The sequence below is a fragment of the Ceratotherium simum genome, chromosome 16 (genome assembly GCF_057802395.1).
Source record: "Ceratotherium simum simum isolate JZ-2026a chromosome 16, ASM5780239v1, whole genome shotgun sequence".
Classification (NCBI taxonomy): Eukaryota; Metazoa; Chordata; class Mammalia; order Perissodactyla; family Rhinocerotidae; genus Ceratotherium; species Ceratotherium simum.
The window spans coordinates 43,147,505-43,173,211 of record NC_141915.1 but is presented as its reverse complement, the minus strand read 5'-3'; the positions used below and the strand labels follow the sequence as shown (position 1 = coordinate 43,173,211).

At 36.8% G+C, this 25,707-nt stretch overlaps 1 protein-coding gene across 5 annotated transcripts in view; it reads left to right on the top strand.

The window, feature by feature from the left end:
• The window catches only part of GPATCH8 (G-patch domain containing 8), an 85,320-nt gene that overhangs the window by 51,863 nt on the left and 7,750 nt on the right, over positions 1-25,707 (top strand). For 4 of the 5 annotated variants that reach the window (XM_087441268.1, XM_087441272.1, XM_087441269.1 and 1 more), the window contains 2 exons: positions 10,460-10,603; positions 24,231-24,361. In XM_087441268.1, the coding sequence (XP_087297394.1) occupies positions 10,460-10,603; positions 24,231-24,361 (275 nt within the window). Of the gene's footprint in view, positions 1-10,459; positions 10,604-13,331; positions 13,369-23,018; positions 23,069-24,230; positions 24,362-25,707 lie in introns of all 5 variants that reach the window. The other variant, XM_087441273.1, reaches the window with a different exon arrangement.

Sequence of the window (25,707 nt, the reverse complement as noted above, 5' to 3'; positions counted from 1 at the left end):
AAATTTCAAAGAGCTGAAATCAAGTTGTCAAGCCACAAAGCAATCAATTTGTAAAAAAAGATAATAGAAAAACCCATATGTTTGGAAATTAAGAAACGCGTTTTTACATAACTTATCAGTAAAAGAAGAAATCACAGTGGTAATTGGAAAATATTTTAGACTGAAAGATAAAAATACTACATATCAAAACTTGTAGGATAAGCTAAAGGAATATGATATTTGATAGCAAACACATATCCTTAAATGCTTATGTTAGAAAAAAAGGCAGGAAATAAATGAAGTAAACATTCCTCTCAGGAAGTTAGAAAAAGAATAGCAAAATAAACCCAAAGAATGTAAAAGGAGAGAAATAATGAAGATAAGATAATAAAGATGAGAACAGAAACGAACGAAGCAGAAAACATACAACAAAGCCAAAAGGTAGTTCTTTGATGTACTATGGTGATATTAAGAAAGAAAAGAACATAGAAAACCAATATCAATAATGAAAAAAGAGGACATCATTGCAGGTGCAGCAGGCTCTAAAGATAAAAACATTATGAATAACTTTATCCCATTGAATGCAAGAATTAGGTTTAAGTGGACAAGTTCCTAAAAAACACAACCTGCTAAAATAGACTCAAAAAGAAATAGAAAACTTCAGTAATCCTATAACTATTATATAAATTGAATCTGTAGTAAAAAAATCTGTCCATAAAGCCCAAATAACTTCATTAGTGAGTTCTAACAAAATTCATAAAAGAAATAACTGCAATCTTAACCAACAATTTCTAATCTTCCAGAGAATTGAAAATGAAGAAAAACTCTCAGCTCATTTAATGAGAGGCTAGTATCATCTTGATGCTAAATCCTGACAAGGACAGTATGAGAAGAATAATTATATGACACTGATTTATAACACAGATGCAAATCTTAAAACACTAGCAGATACCAGAACCAATTTAGGGTATATCATGACCAAGTTATCCTAGGAATGCAGGATTGATTTAATGTTAGAAATCAATTTATGGGGCCGGCCCCGTGGCTTAGCAGTTAAGTGCGCGCGCTCAGCTGCTGGTGGGCCCGGGTTCGGATCCCGGGCACGCACCGACGCACCACTTTTCCAGCCATGCTGAGGCCGCGTCCCACATACTAGAAGGATGTGCAGCTATGACATAACAACTATCTACTGGGGCTTAGGGGGAAAATAAATAAATAAATAAATAAAATTATTAAAAAAAAATCAATTTATGTAGTCAGCCACATTAAGAGATTAAGGGAAAAAGTATGTATAATCACCTCAATAGATACAAAAATAAAACCCCATTATATAAAATTCAGCGTTCATTCATCATGAAAAGTCTTATCCAACTTGATAGAGAAAAGACCTTCCTTAACCAGGTAGAATGCCTACAGAAACCATATAGGAGACATCATACTTAATACTGAAAAGTTGAAAGGTCTCCTTTTGAGATTGGGAGACATAACAAGGATGCCTGCTGTCATTATTTCTATTAAATATTGTGCTGGAGGCCCTAAGCAGCACAGTGAGGTAGACAGGCAGAAGCAAACAAATAAATAGATGTAAGAGATGAAAGGAAGAGATAAAACTGTTTTTGTGGGTATGATTATGTACATAGAAATCCAAAGAATTTACAGATAAGTTACATAAATTAATAACAGAGTTTAGCAGGATGCTAGATATAAAATCATAAATTTAAGTTTATATATCAACAACAGAGTTAGAAAATGAAGATTACAAAAATGCCACCATTGTTAATAGCAAAAAAATGTATGAAGCACCTAGGAATAAATCGAATGAGATGTGAAAGACTTATGGCAAAGATTCTAAAAACATTATTGAGAGGCATTAAAGGACAATGAATAAAAAGTGAGATTTTTTAATGATTTGTTCATGAATTAGAAGACTCAGTATTGTAAAATGATCTGTTTTTCCCAAATTTTTCTATATATTCAAATCCATCAAGTCAAAATCCCAACAGGATTTTGTATGAAGTTTGACAAGCTGTTTCCAGAATTTACGTGGAAGTGTAAAGGGCCAAGAATAATCAAAGCAGCCTTAAAGTATAAGATAGAAAGACTGACTCTGCCAGCTATCAAAACTTTATTTATAAAGTTTGGTATGGTGATTAAGACAATGTGATATTGGCACAAGGATAGACTAATGGAACAGAAAAGAGAGCCCAGATACAGACCCTTAAATATTTAGCCACTTGATTAAAGAAAGATGGTATTGCAGATAAGTGGGGGAAAGAATGAACGTTTCAATAAAAGGTTCTGAGACAATTGGTTGTCCGTGTGGGAAATAATGGATTTGGACTCCCTATCTTATACCACGCAATAATCAATGGATTAGGTGGATTAAAGATTTAAATGTAAAAGGACAAAAGCAAAGCTTTTAGAAGATAGTGCAGAGAATTCTCTCTTCTAGGTGTACCTAACTTACCATTTATTTATTTTCCATTTCAGTGGTATTTTCCTCAACATTTTATAACAAAAATTGTCGAGCATACAGAAAAATTGAAGGAACTGTATAGTGAATACCCATATACCTACCACTTATATTCCGCAGTTAACATTTATAAGTACTGTTCTATTACATATCAATGACTTTTTTCAAAAACAGCTTTATTGAGAATCAATGCCTTTTTTTAATTCTTAAACTATCTCTAGTTCTTTTTCCAATTTGCCTTTTTTTGTTTTTTTAATAATGCCCTGCTTTTGCCTTTTGGTTACTAATTCTTCCTTTTTTCTTTATAAACATTCTAAATGTTCTTATTTTATAATTTCTTTCAAATCTTCTGTTATCTGTTATACTTGATATGTGCTTTTATGGTTTGTTGCTTCTCTTGATTTTCTCACAGTGGTTTGTCTCCTTGTGGTTTGCAGTTTTGATTGTCATCTCATCCTCTGTGGAAGTTTTTCATATCCTGGATTTTAGAGCGAGTCCTTATGGGGCAGTTCCATATGTGGCTTTACTAGAGCCGTGGGTGTTTAACTGAAGACCTGAGAACTTCATATGGACTGGTTCTAAAATGTTAATACCCTAAGCTAAGAGTTCCTGCTATAAGTGGAAAGTGCAAATTCTTCAGGTCCACCAATGACTCTGGTCTGAACTTCCAACCTCTTATACATGACGCTTTCCATTTACACCCTGATAGATGGTGAATTTTTTGATGCTTTCAAGGGGCAGCAGGTAATGATATAGTGCAGCTTTTCTAATCCCTATTTCAAGGATGGAGACAACCTTTCATATCTCAGAGCTTTTTGCAGGGAAAGCTTAGTTACCATCACGGTCCTGAGGCTTCATCTTCGGGCACCTAGGGATTGCCCCCTGTTGTTGAGCTCAGCTATATGTTAAATTTTTTGTCTTATTTGTGTAGAATTATAATATAGTGAAATCTCCCTCTTCCTTCCCTTTCTTTTTTCCTTTGTTCTTTTCTTTCTGCACTCTTCAACCTGTTTAGATTGGCTTTAGGACTTTTTACTGAACCTCTTTATTCAAGGCCAAAAACACCTCTATTTGGTAAATCCAGTAGACTTTTTAAAACTCGTATTTTATTCCATATTCTGTTTCTCACCAGCGTTCAATACAATTGACCACTCTTTTCTCTTTAAAACATTTTCTGGGGCCGGCCCAGTAGCACAAGTGATTAAGTGTGCATGCTCCGCTGCGGCAGCCCAAGGTTCGCTGGTTCGGATCCCAGGCATGCACTGATGCACTGCTTGGCGAGCCATGCTGTGGCAGCATCCCATATAAAGTGGAGGAAGATGGGCACGGATGTTAGCCCAGGGCCAGTCTTCCTCACCAAAAAAAAAAAAAAAAAAAAGGGAGGATTGGCAGATGTTAGCACAGGGCTGATCTCCTCACAAAAAAAAAAAAAAAAATTTCTTTTGCTTTTGAAGATTTTATGCTTTCCTAGATTGCTCCGTTCTCTCTCTCTTGCTGCTTCTATATAGATTCCTTTGTTGACTCTTTCTTTTCTGCCTGAACTTTAGATGTTGGAGTTCTTCAGGTTCAGACCTGGGCCCTCTTTTTCTGTCTAAACACTGTCCTTAGGCACGGAATGGTCATGCCACTATATTTCATCATCTTTCACATGGTTGGTTTTTATCCTTTAGATCTTAGCTTAAACCTTACCTCATTAGAAACTTTCCTTAACCACCCAATTTAAATAAATCCTCCACTCTGCCTTATTCTCTTGCAACACTCTCTTTTATAATTATAAATTTTTTTGTTTACTTGTTTATAGTCTGACTACTGTACCAGGAAGAAGGGGTCTTGAGGAGAGAGAGACTGTGTCTGTCTGCCAATATATATACTGCATCCAGCATAATGCTTGGCACATAAGTATTCAATAAATATGAGTTGAGTAAATAAATTATTTGAAATAATAGGAAAAGCCAGATTTATTTGGTATACTGTCAGAAATATAAACATTTAAAAAAATACATTTTTATTGTTTTTCAAGTAAAAGTTACACTGTCGAGTGAATAATTAATAAATGAAATAGCTGAGTAATTCACAGCCTCATAAGATTATACGTTATATTTTGAGGCCGTTTATCCCCGCCTCTTCCTCCCCCAAGAAATTATTTTTCATTTGAACTCTCTGTGGTAGGTAGAGCAAGAATTACTTATCCCCATTTTATTGATCAGAATGTTTACTCAGAAATCTTGTCAACTCTGGACTGTACTATTTGTGAAACCCTTTCTCTTTTTGCTGCCACTCTTTTATTTCACTATATTTGTTCTTCACCTTCACATGACCTTGGAACCTTGACTTTAGTAACTTAGCCTCACCTTAATTTGTACTCCTCTAGCGCCACAGATTGGTTTTTTTTCTCTCAACACTTTGATTCCAGCTTCTTTTCTTCCTAATTCTTTGTCACACCTACTCACCAAAAGCCTATCCCCAGTCAGTACAAGGCTTGCATTCTTCCTTTCTGCATCTTTACTGTAGTGCAGTGTGGGACTGGTGCCAACTCACTGGGCCCTCAGAACTGCCAAGTAATTCTTTCGTATGTCATCTCCCTCTTAGTCCTCTCAGCTATCATTCTCAAACATTGGTTCTCAGGCCCTCATCTTCCCTCAACCACCCTTGTCCTTCCTCCACCTTCCCTTACTCCTAGTAGAAAACTTAAAATTTGGACCATGAGGTGGGAGTGCCTTCGTCTACCTGTAATATGTGCCATCAAACTTGGGTTCATCAACTCCTATCCTTAAATATTTCTCTCTTGTTTTACTCTCTGTCTAATGATAATTCCTGCCTACAACTGAATTCTGGATCCTAGCCTTCTCTGTCTTATCCAGGACCTTACGCCTATTTCCTATATTGGCACCCTCGCTCTTTACTCATTCTTTTCCTATCACCAGTAAACATGCTTACACATGGTGGGGAAAAGAACCACTAGAACTAAAAAAAAAAAAAAAAAACACTCACTCTATTGACTCTCATTCTCCATAGCTACCATCTTCTCTTTTTACTTGTCTTTAGAACCCGAATTCTTAGTCACTACACTCACTTCATCCTTTTCATCACCTTCTATTCTTTTATTTTTTAATTTTCACTTTTATGAGAGTTGTACATAGTTTTAAAGCCAGATAACTCTACCAGGCTTTAACAGAAAGAACAAAAACTCTAGTCCCATTTTGACACCCTTAGTATTTTATTAAATGTTGATAAGATATTTTAAAAATATGTGTAAAATATCAAGAATAACTACAAATACTTGTGTGGCTTCTGCTCAGTTTAAGAAAAAGAGCATTATCAATACCTTTATGATCCCATTCCATTTCTTTCTCCTTCAGAGGTAAGCACTATCCTGAATTTTGTGTTTATCATTCCTTTGCATTTTTTCAGGTAGATTTGTTGTTATTGAGATAAAATTCACATAACATAAAATTCACCATTTTATAGTGTACAGTTCAGTGATTTAGCATATTTGCAATGTTGTGCCGCCATCACCACTGATTCCAGAACATTTACATGACCCCAAAAAGTAACCCTGTACCCTTTAGCAGTCATTCCTCATTCCCTTCCCCTGGCAACCACTTTCTGTATCTATACTTTCTGTCTCTACAGATTTGCCTATTCTGGACGTTTCATATAAATTGAATCATTCAATATGATTGATTCATTTGTACCTGGCCTTTTGTATCTGACTTCTTTACTTACCATAATGAACAAGGTTCATCCATGTTCATAGCATGTATCAGTACTTAATTCCCTTTTATGGCTGAATAATATTACCTTGTATGAATATACTATAATTTATTTAATCATTCATCAATTAATGGACATTTAGGTTGTTTCCACTTGTTGGCTATTGTGAACAGTACTGCTGTGAACATCTTGTAGAAGTTTTTGTGTGAATATATTTTTCAGTTCTCTTGAGTATATACCTAGGAATGGAATTGCTGATCATATGGTAACTCTATGTTTCACTTTTTGAGGAACCGCCAGGCTCTTTTCGAAAGCGGCTGTACCATTTTACATTCCCTCCAGCAATGTATGAGAGTTTCCATTTCTTTACAACATTGCCAACACTTGCTGTTTTCTATCTTTTTTATTATAGCCATCCTAGTTGGTATGAAGTGGTATCTTATTGTGGTTTTGATTTGCATTTCCCTAATGACTAATGATGTTGAGCATCTTTTTTTTTGGGAGGAAGATCAGCCCTGAGCTAACATCCGTGCTAATCCTCTTTTTGTTGAGGAAAACCGGCTCTGAGCTAACATCTATTGCCAATCCTCCTCCTTCCCCCGCCCCCACCAAAGCCCCAGTAGATAGTTGTATGTCATAGTTGCACATCCTTCTAGTTCCTGTATGTGGGACGCAGCCTCAGCATGGCCGGAGAAGCAGTGCGTCGGTGCGCGCCCGGGATTCGAACCCAGGCCGCCAGTAGCGGAGCGCGGCACTTAACCGCTAAGCCACGGGGCCAGCCCTGTTGAGCATCTTTTCATGTGCTTATTGGCCGTTTGAATATGTTCTTTGGAGAAATGTCTGTTCAGATCTTTTGCCCACTTTTTAATTGGGCTGTCTTTTTATTGTTGAGTTATGAGAGTTCTGTATGAATTCTGGACGTGAGACCCTTGTCAAATATGACTTGCAAATATTTTCTCCCATTTTTTGATTTTCTTTTCACCTGATAATGTCGTTTGGTGCACAAAGTTTTAAAATTTGTTGGAGTTCATTTTATCATTGTTTCTTTTGGTGCTTGTGTTTCTGGTGCCGTATTTAAGAATCCATCGCCTGAGCCGGCCCCGTGGCTTAGCGGTTAAGCGCGCGCGCTCTGCTGCTGGCGGCCCAGGTTCGGATCCCGGGCACGTGCCGACACACCGCTTCTCCGGCCGTGCTGAGGCCATGTCCCGCATACAGCAACTAGAAGGATGTGCAGCTATGACTTACAACTATCTACTGGGGCTTTGGGGGAAAAAATAAATAAATAAATAAAATTATTAAAAAAAAAAAAAAAAAGAATCCATCGCCTAATCCAAGGCCATGAAAATTTAGGCCTATATTTTCTTCTAAGAGTTTTATAGTTTTAGCTGTTAGATCTAGGTCTTTGATCTATTTGGAATTAATTTTTGTATGTCATGTTTGATAGGGGTCCAGATTCATTCTTTTGCATGTGGTTACCCAGTTGTCCCAGCACCATTTGTTGAAAAGACTGTTATTTCCCCCATTTTACGGTCTTGGCACCTCATCAAAAATCAGTTGACCATAGATGTATGAGGGTTTTTTCTCTTAGATGTATTCCATTGATCTATATGTCTGTCCTTGTGCCAGTACCACACCATCTTGATTACTGTTGCTTTGTAGTAAGTTTTGCAGTTGGGAAGTGTGAGCTGACAGTGGTTTCATACGTTTACATGTCTTGTAATTACTTATAAATCTGTTTGTACCATCTTTTTACTTGCTATTTTCCTGATTTTTCTGTGTCTTACTGTGTTGTCTTACTTTTATAAAATTTAAGTTTTCTTATTCTTTCCTCCTTTGCTACTTCTATTCTTCTAATAATTACGCTTGGAATTTTAGTACAAATTGTGCTCAATTTAACAAAGTCTAAAGTTAACACTATCACCATCAGTAGAAGAACTCTAGAACACTTAAACACTCTCCCCTTATACTTGGCTATGCCAGCTAGCATTTTGCTTTTGTCCTTTTTCCATTCTGTAAACTAGGTGGTGGTGGTGGTGGTGGTGGTAATCTACATATTTATTTCTTTATTTGCTTACCATATACTTATAGTATTTCAGATCTTTTTTCTGGCATCATTTTCCTTCTTCCCTAAAGTAAATCCTTAAAACAGTGACTTTCAAGTAAGTCCACGGTAAGAAATATGTTTAATATTACAACCCCACATACACAACTGAAACAAAAGTTTTATAAGACAATATTTACCCTTATTATGTGAAATACAGTGTATTTTTTTCCATTTTTTCTTTTTCCTTTTTTATACCTATTAAATCGGCTAAATCAATGCCATGGCTCATAGTGGGTCACAATCTATGATTTCAAAAATGCTGCTTTAGGAAGTTTCTTTTTATTGAATTTGTTGGTAGTAAACGTTGTAAATCTGGAAATGCCTTCATTTCATCGTTTCTGAAAAATATTTTTATTTGGTAGACAAGTGAAAATGTATTTTCTCTCAGCACACTGAAGCACACTGTCTCCTACCTTCTGTTGTTGCTTTTGAATCTGCTCTCAATCTCATTGTGGGTGATCTTTAATTTTTTTCGAGTAGTTTTATGATTTCATTATCTTTGCTCCCTTATAGTTTCACTAAAGTGTGTCTAGGTGCATATTTTTCTTTAGCCTTTGTGGTATACTTTGTGCTTCCTGTATCTGTGGAGTCTTGTCTTTCATCAGTTCAGAAAAATTCTCAGCCATTGTATCTTCAAATATTTTTCTCTCATCTGTGCTCTCTATTCTCTTTTCCTGGGATTCCAGTTATACATGTGTTAATATTCTTACTCTATTCTCCATGGCTCCTAACTTATTTTTCATACTGTTTCTTTATCTATGTGCTACATTCTAAGTAATTTCAATCTCTTTTCCTGTTTACATCTTTTTGAAATTGATATATAATTCACATAACATAAAATTCACCCTTTTAAAAGTGTACATACAGTTCAGTGGTTTTTAGTATAGTCCACAAGGTTGTGCAACCATTGCTGTGATCTAATTCCAGAACATTTTCACCATCCTACTACATCTTTTTTGAACTGTATCTGGTCTGTTTTTTAGCCCATCTCCTAAGTAGTTGATGAATTTTTCTGTTTATTTTTTACTATTAGGTTTTTCAATTGTAAAAGTCTCATTTGGTTCTTTCTGCAGTCTGCCTAGGTGTTTTTTAATATATAGTGTTTTATGTTTGCTCATTTTTGTAATTCCATTTTATATTTTAAACATTTTATAGTTATTTTATATTCTGTAACAGACTATTTCAATATCTGAGATCTTGGGGGCCTAAATCTATTGCTTATTTCCTGTGACTCTCACTTGTGATAGATTAATTTCCTTTTGTGTCTATAGTAATCTTTGATTGTAATTCATATTTTGTTGATATTAATCTAGGAAAATTTTTAGAGTCAGAATTGATCATGCTTTCTGAAAATATTTTTTATTTCCGCTGCTAATTTAAGACTTAGAAACCCTGGGATCTATCCAGCCCACTTCAAGGTTCTTTTGCTTATTAATGAGGCTTCTCAGGTTTAGCTCCCTCACCTTACTCAAACCCCAAGCTCCACTGTCATCCACATGTCCTAAGAAAAGCCCTTGCCCATCACAGCTCTGATTTCAGTTTCAGATCGTAGTTGATTTTTTTGGTTTTGTTTTGTTTTCTCCTATTGTCCTTCTTGGGGATTTACTTTTCTTTCTATGGTTCTTGCAATGCAATAAAAATTATATTTTATATATCTGGTTGGTTGGGGTTTTTTGAGCCAGGGGTAGGACTAGGGGATGACACAGTATCTAGTCTGCCATCCTGCCAAAAGGGATAGTAAAGTTAAACTCTTTTTGAACATTTGTTTATTTGAAGACAACTGTTTGGCCCCGTGGCTTGGTGGTTAAGTGCGCGCGCTCCACTGCTGGCGACCTGGGTTCGGATCCCGGGCTCGCACCGACGCGCTGCTTCTCCGGCCATGCTGAGGCCGCGTCCCACATACAGCAACTAGAAGGATGTGCAGCTGTGACACACAACTATCTACTGGGGCTTTGGGGGGAAAAATAAATAAATAAAATCTTTAAAAAAAAAAAAGAAGACAACTGTTAGTACAACTACACACAAATTACCCCACCAAATTGCCACTTGAGTTACATCAGGCTTTTACTGGTACCACTAAATGTTATGAAAAGCCCTTTTTTCTCTCTTCAGGTGTGACTGCTTCTTTATAACATTCACTTAAAATTCTACCACGTTCATTATTTTTTTGTATTTTGTGTTTCTTGCAGGATTATGTTGATAAAGAGAAGGCAATTGCCAAAGCGTTAGAAGACCTCAGAGCCAACTTTTACTGTGAACTCTGTGATAAGCAATATCAGAAACATCAGGAATTTGACAACCATATCAACTCCTATGATCATGCGCACAAGCAGGTGAGGAGTAGTTACTTGCTAACAAAGAAAAAGGTACTTTATTGTTATAACTATTGAATTTGATGAGTGTACCCAAAAAACTTGGTGTCTATGATTTCTTGTATCTACCAGTCTTTATCTGAGGTCATCTGACTGACTTAATTTTTTTCCAGTGACAGAAGTCATGACATAGACCTCCCCCTTTCAAGATTTTATGTAGAGTGAAGACTTGTGAGCTTCATGACTCTTGCATAAAGTTTTTGGCTTTGAGTGGTTTCTTAATTTGTATTTAATTTGGTAATTCAACTGAGGATCACTGAGGGCTTTGTTTCCCTTTCTCCCCCTTTCTGAACATTTTAAACTTTACCAGTTACCCCAGACTGTGGTCGTTTCATCTTCTGTGTATAAGATCATGCTTTATTGGCTACTATTTTCTATGAGTAAGTCATTTTGTTATTTGGTATACCTTGGAAGGTAGATAAATCTTGAGAAGGAAAATAAAATTAGATGCTGTCTTAGCTTTAACAAAAAACTCTGATGCTGCATGTTGAAGAGCTTGCTGAAAAATGAATTCCACTTTCTTTGCAGTCTTTTTTTCTTTCATCGATTTAGAGAAGAAACTTGTACCTAACTAGTTACTGGCGTAAAGAAGACAGCAACAATTCCCCTGGGGGATTTTAGAAGAAGGAAATGAATCTTTTTAAATCTGTAGAACAGTTCTGGCTTATTAAAGAATTTTGAGCCATTTGATCTTGGGTGACTTTAGCAGAACTCGCTAGGTCTTTTGGGGTACAATAATTGTATTTGTTAAACTTGTAAGATTTATGAGCATTGCTGTATTGTTCTCTTAAGTTGGACCTATTGAACCAGCTTTCTTTTTGCTTCATCTTCCAACCATCCATAAGAATTTCAGTGCACAGGTAAAAGGCAAGCTTTGGCTAAGTTTTACTTTTACCAGCACAGGGATAGTTTGTAAGCTGGTTGTAGTATTATACTTTTTGCAACAGTGTCTTCCACATTTAACCATATCTAACCAATTTAAGATTCTTCCACTGGTAGAGTTGTATTCAGGACAGCTTTTCAACTTTTTATACACCTGTGGACATTGTTCTAATATATTGTCAGCTCTGCTTGATTTGAAGAAGAGAAATGTAGAGAGCATATACATAGACAAGATATATTGGCAGTTACTCCTTCAAAGAATCATCTGTCAAGAAAGACGAATGCAGCAGCAAATATTGCTTATCCAGTACCTTTTCCAACTTTTCAGTTTATAGATAATTCAAATTTGGGGGTTATTTTTCATGGAATTAACAAAAACATATAGCATCTAAATACGTGTCCACCTTTTTGGTCTTTTGAGAATTTCTTCAATTAAGAATTGTCTGTGATAAATTAAGACTCCAGAAGAAATGTTAGGCACCAGAAGGACATTTAGAAAGGTTACACTTTTAGTTGATGAAAAATCTCTTGTGTAAAGTTTCAGTTAGGAAAAAATAAACCAGGAAATGTATAATTCAAACTTGAATAATATATAGACTTGCTTTTTTCAGGGGAATAAAATTCTACCAAAGCAAATCAGATTTACAAATTAAATCTGAGGAAAAGTAGAGAACTAATAAAATGCATGTTGACAACATTAGTGTGATGGATGGTAATGTTTTGGTGATGTTGCTTTCACCTTGAGAGTAGTAGAAATTGTTATAGCTCTGGTTCATTTGAAGTGGACATGTTTATTCTCCTGTGCACCTTGTGTTGACTCAGTTCTCTCACCACATGTCTCTATTGCAGTGGTTCTCCACTTTGCGAGATTTTTGTCGCCCAGGGGACATTTGGCAATGTCTGGAGACATTTTTAATTATCACAACTAGAGAAAGGATGCTACTGGCCTCTAGTGGGTAGAGGCCAAGGGTGCTGCAAAACATCCTACAATGCACAGGAAAACTCTTTGCAACAAAAAATTACCTGGCCAAAAATGTCAGTCAATAATGAGGTTGAGAAACGCTGTTCTGTTAGGACTACTGAAAAACTTTCAAATACATATATATATGTAGTATTGTGATATCATTTGGCCTTTGCTCGGTACCAAAAATCCCTACCATTTTAAGTTCCCAGTATATTGTAAACATTTATAAAGTGCTGATCTAGATGATCCCAAATATTCATTTATTACTCTTTTTTAGATTATCATCAAAGTGAAAATACAAAATTAAGGATTTCTTATAGAGAATGCATGGACTACCTTATCCATTAATATAGGATGTATCTATGATCCCTAGTCTGGGAAAAAATGTTTAGCTGGTGTGGTTAATGAATACTTGTGAACTTATTTCTTCACCTAGATCAAAAGCCCATCTTAGGTATTAAAAAAAGACCAGATGTAGTATTGGTTTGTTATTTTGTTTGTTTTTGGTGGAGTGTTCTTTCTTTGGTTGAAATGTAGGCTTTTTCATCTTTCTTTATACTGTTCTCTTAATGCAAATGGTAGAATCTTGAAACAGGATGCTATAAATATATAAACAAAAAAATGCACAGTACTAAATTTTTTATAGTTTTACTCTTCCCTGCACTTAGAATTTATAAGGAGCCTTTGATTGTCCTTGGTACAACACAGCTAAATAACCCCTAAGAGGAGGTGGGTCCTATTTTTCATTCCTCTCTGATGGACGTGAACTTACCATAGAAATGGACCTACCATTTTCCAAATTTATGCTCTAAAATCATAAAGACACGCTGTCTTGTCTTCCAGGAAGGCACACAGGATTATTATGAATCTGAGATAATAGGTAAGTACATTCAACTGTATATTAGTAATCCCTGGTTTGCATCTTCCATCAAATTTTCACCATTTAAATTTTTCAGAGAAATAATCTTTGATGTTACCAGTAAACTACTAGTATAGGAAGGATCCTGAACATGCCCTTATCTTTATTAATCTCTCAAAAAGGAGCTACATGGTCACCCTCATTTGTGGTGATTTTTTTGGGGGGGGAGTGTTATGTGCCTCTCATTATTCACTAGTTTTTCTCATATTTTCTAAGATATTTGGTGAAGAAAGTTATTAATACACAGATATTAAGACTCAGCTTGATCTTCAAAGATGAAAAAGCTAATTAGGTATTTTAGCTCTTTCAGCAGTCTAACCCTTGTGGTTTTTTTTGTTTGTTGGGTTGGTTTTTGTTTGTTTGTTTTGTGAGGAAGATTAGCCCTGAGCTAACATCCATTGCCAATCCTCCTCTTTTTTTTCCTGAGGAAGATCGGCCCTGGGCTAACATCAGTGCCCATCTTCCTCTACTTTATATGGGACGCCACCACAGCATGGCTTGACAAGCGGTGCATTGGTCCGTGCCTAGGATCCGAACCTGCGAACCTCAGGCCACGGAAGCGGAGTGCATGAACTTAACTGCTGCGCCACCGGGCTGGCCCCTAACCCTTGTTTTTTAAAGTGATAATTTCAGTACATTTTGAGGTCTCCAAGGATAGGCCATTTCATTCCTCAAGAGATAACCCAATCTATGATTCCTCTTTTTATAAGTTAGTTCTTATATGCCTGAGTGCTCAATAAACATTAGTATCCATTTTCTCCTACCTTTGTTGTCTTAGTTATAAGTTAAAGTTGACTTTGAAACTAAACATTTTTCCATCTCTAACTCCTTGCCTCTTTAGTTATTTTGCATATCTTTTTTAAAAAACATGTCTGCTAATAGATATGACAATGGAATCCATTTTCTTTAGCTTTTCAGAGGGCCTAAAATTCAAACTCCAAAGAATATTCTCTTTCCCAGAGGTAAATTCGTAGCAGCACAATAATAGTGCCTTATTTTAACACTAGTTGTTTTTTTGTTTTGTTTTTTGCTTTCTTGGTGCTTTGTTACCTACTCAGGATTCTTCCAGTCTTATTGTTTATTTGTGCCACTAAGGGTCCCTACTCGCCAGCCTCTGGTACATAAACCAGAGATCTCAAGTTGTCCCACAGATGTATTTTGTCTGGCCTTTGTGGTGGTAGTTTTTTTCCCCGTTAATTTCAGTTGGTTCCCAATTTTTAAAAATGGGATTTTATATCATTTAGGCTTTGTCTTACCTTGAAATATCTAAGAACGTTGGACCTACATTTCAACATAACAGTTGGCTAAAGCTGAATAGTTGCTCTCTCTTTATTTATTTTTTTGTGGGGAAGATCGGCCCTGAGCTAACATCTGCCAATCCTCCTCTTTTTTTGCTGAGGAAGACTGGCCCTGGGCTAACATCCGTGCCCATCTTCCTCCACTTTATATGGGAGGCCGCCACAGCATGGCTTGCCAAGCAGTGCATCGGTGCGCGCCTAGGATCCGAACTGGCGAACTCCAGGCCACCGCAGCGGAGCATGCGCACTTAACTGCTTGCGCCACCAGGCTGGCCCCAGTTGCTCTCTCTTTAGAAAGGCATGCATTTGCTCTCCAATTAGCTATGGTTTCCACTTCATTTTTCTCTTTCATCAGTCTCTGTGACTCATTATTACCTACCAAATCCTTCTAAACATTTGAGCCTGTGTATACCTTTCCCTCCTCTCCACACAGACTCCTGCTGGTTCCAGTTGGCACTGGAGAAGTAGCACATTGTAAAACTGCCTTCTTCTTTCTCCTTAGTGCTGGGTCCGTTTCAAAACCGTCTGTGGTAGTCTGATCCAATTATCAAAATCTGGTACTGTAAAGCAGCTTTGAGAAATTCCTTTAACTTGTAGAGAGAATCAGTATCTTGGTCAGAGGAAAGAATGCTTTCAGCCTACCTCTTTTTTTGGTAAAATAGCTTCAGTATGAGAAGCTCAGTACTTCTTTACATTTTTTGAAAAGACTGAAGTCTCATTTAATACTCCGTTTGTTTCAGCTGTAAAAGTAGTGGTTTCCTGAGCTTTAAATAGCTGAACTAAAACAGATTAAGCTTGTAGTAGCCATCAGTGACGTCTCTATTCTAAACTGTACAGAATAGAATCTATTAGTACATGATTTAGTTAATTTTGTCTAAACTGTTACAATTATTTTTTGACAGCATTGCTTATTCTTTTTTTTTTTTTTTTAATTTTTATTTATTTATTTTTCCCCCAAAGCCCCAGTAGATAGTTGTATGTCATAGCTGCACATCCTTCTAGTTGCTGTATGTGGGACACGGCCTCAGCATGGCCGGAGAAGTGGTGCGTCGGTGCGCGCCCGGGATCCGAACCCGGGCCGCCAGTAGCAGAGCGCGTGCACTTAACCGCTAAGCCACGGGGCCAGCCCTGCATTGCTTATTCTTAATTGACTATTTCAGTACCCAGTAATGTATATTACCAAGGAATAGAAATTTTACAGTTTTCCTCATTACTCAAAAATGAAACAGGTTCTGAATTGAAGTATTTTCTGAGAAATTCCTTGGTGTTGGAGGGAATGCTCAATTTTGGACTTCATTCAGGTTTGGAGTGGTCACTTTCCACTTGAAGTTTCACTGTTTTACTGATTGGATTTTTGCCTCTCACGATATTTTAGTGCATTTGATCCTGTGTATGGTTGGCACATACGGCATCAGGACAATAAGCACATCAAAACCAATTGGACCTCTGGCGAGCCACTTCAGATTTGAAGAAATGCAGGCTGGGTTCCTTTTTTGATGCTACTTTGGGGTCAAGGGAACACAAGAAGTAAATAAATTAAAAAGGCAAGGTCAGAGAAGATAATTCTAGGGCTAAAATAAAAAGGGAATGATACTTCTAAGAAGTGAAACCGCTAAAATCAGATACCAATGAAGATATTCCATAGGTACTCCATATTTTGGGTGTTTATGTTTATCCTTAGAAAACCATAAATTGGTTATTGTAAAGATGTGAAATAGGTTAGGAAAATCGTAAAGTACTTATGAATCCCAGAGCTTCATAAATGTTGACTTAAACAGCACAGGTCACTTCTGAAGAGATTATGCTTTAAGAAGCAAAGCAAGTGTGAAGAAAGGAACGCATCTCAGAACTTGAGCATATTGTAATTTTAATAACCTGTAGCAAAGAGATAAAAATTTTAGATTCAGTGGTACTTGGTACCACTGTGGATGCTATTTTCTTTGGGACTGTTTTGTTTAATAAGAGAATTAGCATCATTTGGCCAGTCTTCCAAAAATCGAGCATGTTTTGAGCCTTTTCACCTGTTAAATCTTATGTGCTCACCGCCTCTGCTTTCGTTGGGAATAGACTTCTTACACCCAGCTATTACAATCTAGTTAACCTTGGAAAACTGCATCTGTTTAGGGAAGCTGTCTGCTTTTGTGAGCAGGGATAACCCTAAACACTCTTTGGGAGCCAAGGTTGCTGGTAAACCCTGTATTATCTTATTATGTATTTCTAACCCTGTTCTTCATTTTGGCACGCAATCCCAATATGAATAAAAATGGTTCTACCTTATTTATGTTCTGTAGTTTTCAACTTGTTTTCTACCCCTGTACACTTAGATTCATCACAGTGATGAACTGTGGTGGAGATTCTGGGATGAGGCTGTATGTTCTATTGTAGTCTGAAAAGTTAAAAGCAACCTAAGGCGTAACGATAAGTTTGCAGGTGACAGTGCTGAAAAGAGAGCTCTGAACTGAGATGCTGCTCTTCCGTTTGTTTTGGGCCTAAGCAGCTTTTATGAATTACGCTCGTTCAGATTTTATATACAGGCAAATCTTTGCCTCCGGATATGATCCGGAAGGCTATGTAGATATACTTAAAATTCGTTGTCCACAAAACCACGATGGCCTACCGTTTCACACCCACTAGGATGGCTAAAATAAAAAAGACACAGTAACAAGTGTTGGAGAGGATATGGAGAAATTGAAACTCTCCTGCGTTGCTAATGGGGTTGGAAAATGGTGTGGCCCCTCTGGAAAACAGTTTGACAGTTCCTCAAAATGTTAAATATAGAGTTACCATATGACTTATATATACCCAAGAGAAATGAATATATATATATCCACACAAAAACTTGTGTAAGATTGTTCATAGCAGCATTATTCACAATAGCCAAAAAGTGGAAACAACCCAAATATCCATTAACTGATGAATGGATAAACAAAATGTGGTATATCCATATAATGGAATATTATTTGGCAATAAAAAGGAACAACTTACTGAATGCAACATGTGTGAACCTTGAATATATTATACTGAGTGAAAGAAACCAGTCACAGAAGACCCCCATATTATATGGTTTTATTTATATGAAAAGTCTAGGATAAGCAAATCTATAGAGAACGTAGATTAGATTTCCAGGGACTAAGTGGAAAGGGACAATAGGGAGTGACTGCTAAGGGGTGTGGGGTTTCTTTTGGGGATAATGGAAATGTTATAAAATTAGATAGTGGTGATGGTTGCAAAACTCTGAGAATGTGCTAAACCCACTAAATTTTACACTTTAAATGTGTGAATTTTATGGTATGTGAATTATATCTCAATAAAATTATTATTATTTTTTGTGTGTGTGAGGAAGACCAGCCCTGAGCTAACATCCAATGCCAGTCCTCCTCTTTTTTTTTTTTTTTTTTTTTTGCTGAGGAAGACTGGCCCTGGGCTAACATCTGTGCCCATCTTCCTCTACTTTATATGGGACTCCGCCACGGAATGGCTTAACAAGCAGTGCGTCGGTGCGCCCCCAGGATCCAAACCGGCGAACCCCGGGCCGCCACAGCGGAGTGCACGCACTTAACCACTTGCGCCAACAGGCTGGCCCCCCAATAAAATTAATTTTAAAACCTCATTATCCATCTTAAATTTTAGTGATGGTGACTGTATATACATATATGTACATGTGTGTATGAAAAAAAAATACCTTAAAGCAGGGACACTTGGTACTGTTAGAGAATATACCATACTTTTAAGGGTTTTTGCTGAATTCCTGCACATGACAAAGCCAGTATTACAGAGTGATTTTGTGACAAATTAATTTGATATTCACTAAATGATATTAATAGTTATTGTGTTGCAAAATAATTGGGCATAAATTGTAAGTATTGTCATAAATGACTAATTAGTACTACTCTTACCCAGCAAAAAGAGTACTATTACCTTCTCTTCTCTGATTTTTTCAGTATATGTAATCAGCATTAGTGTTTAGTTTTCGGTTACCAGACATTTGGTTTTCTCTATTACTGAATAAAACTCATTTTCATCACTTACTGATATACATATGCTAAAAGAAAGATTTTACGTCTAATGTCCAGTAACTTGGATTTCCTTAACCATTCAACTATGATCTTCCTTCCCTGAGTATAATGCTGAGACTTTCTGTGTTCTTTCCTGGTCCTTTCCCTCTCTCACCAAATGATGATGTCCTGGATGGTCTCATCTAGAAGCATCAAACACTGAGACTTGAGTTGGGGTAACTTGGCCAAGCAACAACTACAGCATGATTATTCCAGTTTGGGAGGGGAGGGGAGACCCACATTAATGTTATGTCACCTGGATTTTGGGTGTGCAGGATTGTTGACATAGAGGAAAGGAAGTGGTTGAGGTTCAAGAAAAGGTGCATTATGCTTAGCCAGCGAAAGAGATTGAGGTGCAAGCAACCACCCCTTCTTTACTATTTCCCATCTCTGTAACCAACAAATAATACATAAAAGTGTGTGTATGTGTTTCCTTTCCCAAATCATTTTAATTTTTTTTTCCCCCCAAAGCCCCAGTAGATAGTTGTATGTCATAGTTACACAGCCTTCCAGCTGCTGTATGTGGGACGCAGCCTCAGCATGGCCGGAGAAGCGGTGTGTCGGTGCGCACCCGGGACCCGAACCCAGGCCGCCAGCAGCGGAGCGCGCGCACTTAACCGCTAAGCCACAGGGCCGGCCCTCCCAAATCATTTTAAAACTGAAACCAGTTTGATAAATGTTTATTGAGCATCTCTCTTGGACCCCAGACAACGATGTGTGCATTGCAGGGTTAGTTAAGGAAGACCACGCTTCAGTCCCTGTTCTGGGAGAGTGGGGTTCCTGTCTGGTGAGAGAAAGAAACCATGGATAATCTTGTGACCCTAAAGAGACAAAATCAGGTTTTCTCTTTAGAGGTGAGTAAATATTAGAACATAGGATTCTTAGTGGCAATAGGAAATACTCTCTGCCTTAAACTCTGCCGACCTTCTGATGCCTGAAATTCCCTTCATATGGAAACAATGGTTTTGATTAAGTTGAGACAATAGATTTAAAATACTTGAGAAAGATAATAATCAGATTTATTCCTAGTAAAGTATACTCAATCAAATATAAACTTCTCACATCAAATTTTGTTTTGATAGAAGAGAGGAGTAGCACCAAAAGTTACAAAAAATATTTTATTAGACTCAATCATCTTTTGTTAGGGAAAACTATATGCAGAAATATCTTTGTCTCATTCATTCTCAGCTTAAACACAGTTTAGCAGGAATGGTGCCACTCCTTGCTGTTGACATTCCACACTGTTGATAATGTGAGCAAATTGATCACCCACATTAAAAACTTGGTAAGATTTACCAGATTCTCATTTCCCTGGTTTAATTTGTTCAGAGATGGATAGTGGAGCAGGAGTTTGTGTCTGGAGTAGACATTTTTCTGCGAATACTGTGCTGTTTAGCAGTGTTTTAAGAACTGGAATGTGGTTTGCATTTGAAGTGGTCTTTAGCCCAAAAAAGAGCCATAATTATGGGGATGGGTATTTCAAGTGCTGGATTATTTGTTAAGGTTTTCCCTCTACTTGTCTTTTGGGAGATTTAATGGAAACCTCAGCTACCATGTGATTGAGAATCAGGGAGATGTAATCTATGCAGAAATAGAAGTACAATGATGTACACCTGAAACTTTTACAATGTTATAAACCAATGTTACTGCAATAAACAAAAAATTAAAAAAAAAAAAGAATCAGGGAGAAATGTTCATTCCGTTGTGTTCTGTGCCACAGATGTATACTTTCTTGGAAACATTCTGTTGGTTTTTCAGGAAAACAGGATTTTTAAACCCTTTCATTTTGTATGGGATTCGATATTGAATCAAATGTTTTCCAGGTAGAAATATGTGGCTTAAATTTTTATTAATAAGCATTAATAGTTCAATAAAGAAACAAATTTATTAGCAACTTTTCAGACAGCATATTTATAGTTTTCAGAAATAAAGACATAATGGCTTTGGAGTCAGCTTAAATGGTTATATATCCATTCAGATTAGATTGTGTGTCCCAGTTTGGAGTCTGACTTGAATTTTTGTGTATAATGTGAAATTTGCTCAGCCTTTGAAAAGAGTTTTTGGATTGACAACACAGCTATAAATTTTTGGTCTCCTTACATGAGCTCTATTCTCTGACAGGCAGGTATGTTACTCCTCTATTCTCACCTTGAAGAAGTTGTCTAAAGTTGTGCTTCTCTTTAGAATTTAAAAGGAAAGTAAAAGTACAAGTCACAGAAAATTTCATATGGGCATTCAATGGCAAAGGAGCCAGGCTTGGTAGCTTTTTGGAATAAAATAGGAAACTTTGGAAAACCTGACTCTGAAGTAGGGCCTTGTACCTTTATAAAAATTACTTTTTATGTTGGAAATTGAGAAGTTTCTGGTCAGTATGTTTTTTGCCATTTGGCCTAATTGTGTCCAGAAGTAAGGGGCTTAAAATTTGGGTTTTTTGATTCCCTAAAGAAGGGGACTTCTTTAGTATATGAGAATAATAGCTAGGAAAACCATATTCTGTAACTTGAATATGTCCCTAGTAGAGATAAGAGAATATTTCATATCAGACTTTCCTACAAATGGTAAAAAATTTATTTGGGGAAAAATCAAGGATTCAATGTTTAAGCCAAATTATTCACCAGCCATTTACCAGATGCCTTCTGTAGACTTAGTACCACTCCATGTACTGCAGCGTTGATTATAGAGATAAGCCATAGTCCCTGTCCCAAATAAAGGGGAGGGCAGTACTGAACAGTTTTGACATACTAAGTGCTTTACATTTATTTTGACTTTTAACCTCATAAATCTATCACTAGATAACCCTGTTTTTCTAATGTGGGAACTGGAGCTTGAAGAGGTGAAACCATTTGGCTAGTAATTAATGGATTTGAACCCAAGTCTTTCTGACTCTGAAACTTTACACATACTGCCTTTCTAAAAGACAGGAATAAGTATAGTCAGAGCAAAATTATGGTGGTTGCTAGTGGGTGCTATGACAAAGTGCCAACACAGTGCAGAAAGAGGAAAAATCCTATCTTCTTATGAGGGGACAGTAGAGACTTTGTGAGGAGAATTTAGTTTCACCTTGAGTAGAAAGGAGAGACTTGGAGTTGAGAATCCATTTTTATCAGAACACCTTCATCTGAGACCTCAAATATACATTTTGGGTTTGGGAGAGTTGTCAAGCCCTGTTCTGTAAGGTTTGGGTAAGAATTCTGGGGTTCCCAAATCAACTTTTGAGACCCCAGACTTAACTAGATGTTTGTAAAGGTGATGTAGGAGTGTTTGCTACACCCTATATGGTACAGGGATAGCTTTGCCTAGAAGGGGTTGCAGTTTTGATTTGTTTTATTGACATCATCCCATTTTCTTTCCTCCCTACCTCCAATTATATTTGGAATTAAATTAGGAGTTTGAGATGGAGTGCTTCAAGATGATATGGACATAGACCTAGGCTTTAAGTTTCAGGGTTGCACCGAGTAGCTGTGAAATGACTGGAAACCCTGGTCTCTGTCTGACTTATCCTGAAGACTCCAGACTTTGATAAAACGTTCATTCTTTTAGACAATGTCCTGTAGTTTGGGAAGTAATTCCTAAAAGTGGTGAAATATTTGTAAGATTGAAGGAAATGATGGGGCATGGGGAGATTTTCCAGGCTTATGGGGTAGCTAGAAAGAAGACGCAGATATGAGAAAAACATACATCCTATAATTCTTGGCTAGAGAGCCTGGTAAGTGTTTGGGGCAGAAAAAACTAGGTTTGTGGCCTAAAATAATTATATATAGGCTCTTTCTCTCTGCCCCATTCTCGGAAGGAGTAAATTGGAATTCATATTTATTTAAAATGCTTCATCCTCCATCTTGCAGTGGTTTTTATAAAATCTTAATTCTGGGCAGCGAGCCTCAGTAAAACAATTTTGCCAGCTGTTGGTTACTTGAACGTCCCCAAAATAAAGGTAACTGAAAATAAGACTGACTGCTTTTAGACTGCAGTGGTCTTTCCTAAACTTCTGTAACCACTTTTCCTGAAGAAATGCAGATGGTTCCATTTCTCTAGGAGGGCTTATTACTGTGTCACTCTGTGTGTATGTACACATATATGTGTTGTACAGGTGCTTCCCTTCTCCCCAACCCTTTTAGAGTTGATGGCTTTGTCCCTGATTGTTCAGTATAATAGTTTTCAGATTCACTAAGAGCTTGTGTAGTAATGCTTGCTTTGTTTTTTTTCTCTTCCACTCTTGTTTTATTTTTACTTTTTTTCCTTTGTGATGTGACATTTTCAGCTGATGTATTGAAAGCAAATCCTTCTAATTTGGGAGCCCAGATCACAAGAGTGAGTTTTTCTACGAGTGTCTTTAGCTGTATATCTTTTTTTGTGTGTGTCTTTGCACCCTTTTCCCCTCCCAATTCAAAAATATTTAAAACACATTTCATAAATATTAGGTAAGAAAATTCCTCTGTCTGTTGAACATCATGCCTTTCCACAAAGCAATGTCCACTTTATATTGGGTCAAATCCCTTTTCCCAATGCTGTTGTAAAAGCATAGGTTAATGTATGTGTTTTGTTTTGGTTTGTTTTTTATGTTATCTAGTGTATTGAAAATAATTTTAGTTCTTTCTTCATTGCAGATAGATAAGTCTGGACTCTGTCACCAGTGTGTCATAGCAATGTTCTTTTCTGGTTTTTGTCATTTTGTGTTTTAAAGGAAATTACATAGTAACTTCTGAGAATAAACGACCTGTTCTTTTATCAGGATTTAAAGTAATAAATTCTTTGACTTATCTCTATTCTCCCTCCTCCTCTTCTGGATATTCCTATCAGGGCCATGAAAGATGAAAAGCTATACATATTACTTTCTAATTTCAGCAGACTGACCAGATGAAAGTGGTCAGACTGGTGAGCTCTGAACATTCTAGCTTTGGAAGACAGGTTTGTTTGATAGTTACGGGAAAAGTGTTCATGCTGAAAAGAAATAAAGCACCTTTTTATGGTAAAATAAAAGTATGCTTTCTATTTGTTAGTTCTGATTCACATAACCTCCCCATGTAAGCTGTACATTGCTTTTTAAGATCTTACACCTGGGTAATTCTCTGTACTAGCTTAACCCTTTTCTGTTTCTCTGGCTTATGTTATTACAATTTATCTCATGTTCTGTTTGTCTAGTTTTGCATCCTGGAAGAGCAGGTGATTAAATCGTCCCTTTTCTTTCCTCCTAATGTTCTAAAATTTGCTTGTTGCTTCTGAAATCATTTAATTTTGCCCAATAAAGCAAATGGTATGCTGTCCTAATTAGAAATGCAGATACTCCACAAGTGTTTTACCCAAAGTAATCAGCCATTGTGTTTTCAGTTACCGTAAGAGAGTATAACAATGTATTCTGTACTAGAACTATATAACCATTGATTGAGTGTAAATATTCTAAAGGCCTTGCTTTCAGGATCCCCAAGTTATTCTAAGTCACCCACCCTGTCTTTTCTTTCTTTTGTTACCCCAGAGATTGAAAGATCTCAAACAGAGAGAGTTTGCTCGAAATGTCTCTTCAAGATCCCGCAAGGATGAGAAGAAACAGGAAAAAGCCCTTCGGCGGCTCCATGAATTGGCAGAGCAAAGAAAACAAGCCGAATGGTGAGGATATTTTCTCTCAGAGGGTTCTACAGATAATTATAATCCTTAAGATTTAAGATTATAATTTAAGATTTAAATTAAGATTTAAGAATGATAATCCTTAAGTTTTTAATAGATCCTTGTTTCAAATTGAAAGCATATGTATACTTGGAGTATAATATACTGATTAAGAATGTGCACTCTGAGGTATCCTACTATCTGTGTGACCTGAATTATCTAGGCTCTGTGCCTCAGTTTCCTGATCTGTAAGATGGAGATGATAATAACAATTTACTTCTTACAGTTGTTGTGAAGAGTGATTAAATTATTACATCAAAAGTGTTTATAAAAGTGCCTAGCACATAGAAGATGCTCAATAAATCAATAAATTATGCAACTATTATTATTGTACCTATTCTCCAACATTCTTTTTATGTGGAAAAGCACATATATTACAGTATCCTATTTTATAGCTAAAAACTACTGGGGCACAGATTCAAGTATTGTAACTGCCTTTTAAGTACTAAACACTAAAATCTAGGGAATTCTATCCATTTATTTCTCTGCAGGTTCCTGCCTTCATGAGTATTCTTTTTAATGTTCCTTCATGATTCTTGATGATACCCGCCCCTATTGATAGGGGCAGGGATTGACTTAGGTGGAATTTACCCCACCTAGGGCTAAATTTCCAAGCAGCTAGACTTGGGGGACCCAGTCTTTGAGCATCTGAGGATTCATGAGGTCTGTGCCTCAATCAGAAAGACTTTAAGCCCCCATGTTTGTTTTTAGTGGCTGGCCAGGACCAAAGGAAGGAACTGGTTATGGTAGAAAGAGAAACTATGATCGTGGCTTTTAAAAGTTTACAGCCAAATTGGGGCCAATTTTCAAGTTCCTGGACTTACTAGATTTATTTTTGTGTCCGGTTCCTTTTTTACTAATTTACTTCTCTTGTATTTTGGAGGAAGAAGGAAGGGAGAGAACACATACAGTCTAATTTTTGAAACAGAACTAACCTCTAAGCTCTTATGTTGAGATAAACTCCCTATAAACTGGTTCTCATTCCTTCTTTGGCAGCTCTTTATGTAGTAAACACATTCCTCTTGGGCATGTTGCAAGGGTACCACCTTAAAACGTATATGCCAGGCCACTTTCTCGTTCAGGACATATTTTAATACATGTTTTTCTTCAGAGGTAACTTTTAGTTCTCAGTTTTATAAACAGTTTAAAGATGACCAAGTAATCTCTTGGAAGAGTAAAAGAAGGTTTTGATCCATCATCAAGTATTTCATTGTCCTAGGAGCAATGCATGACCCCATAGTAAGTATTATTGAAGTAACATGGCACAAGACTAAGTAAAAGATCAAAAT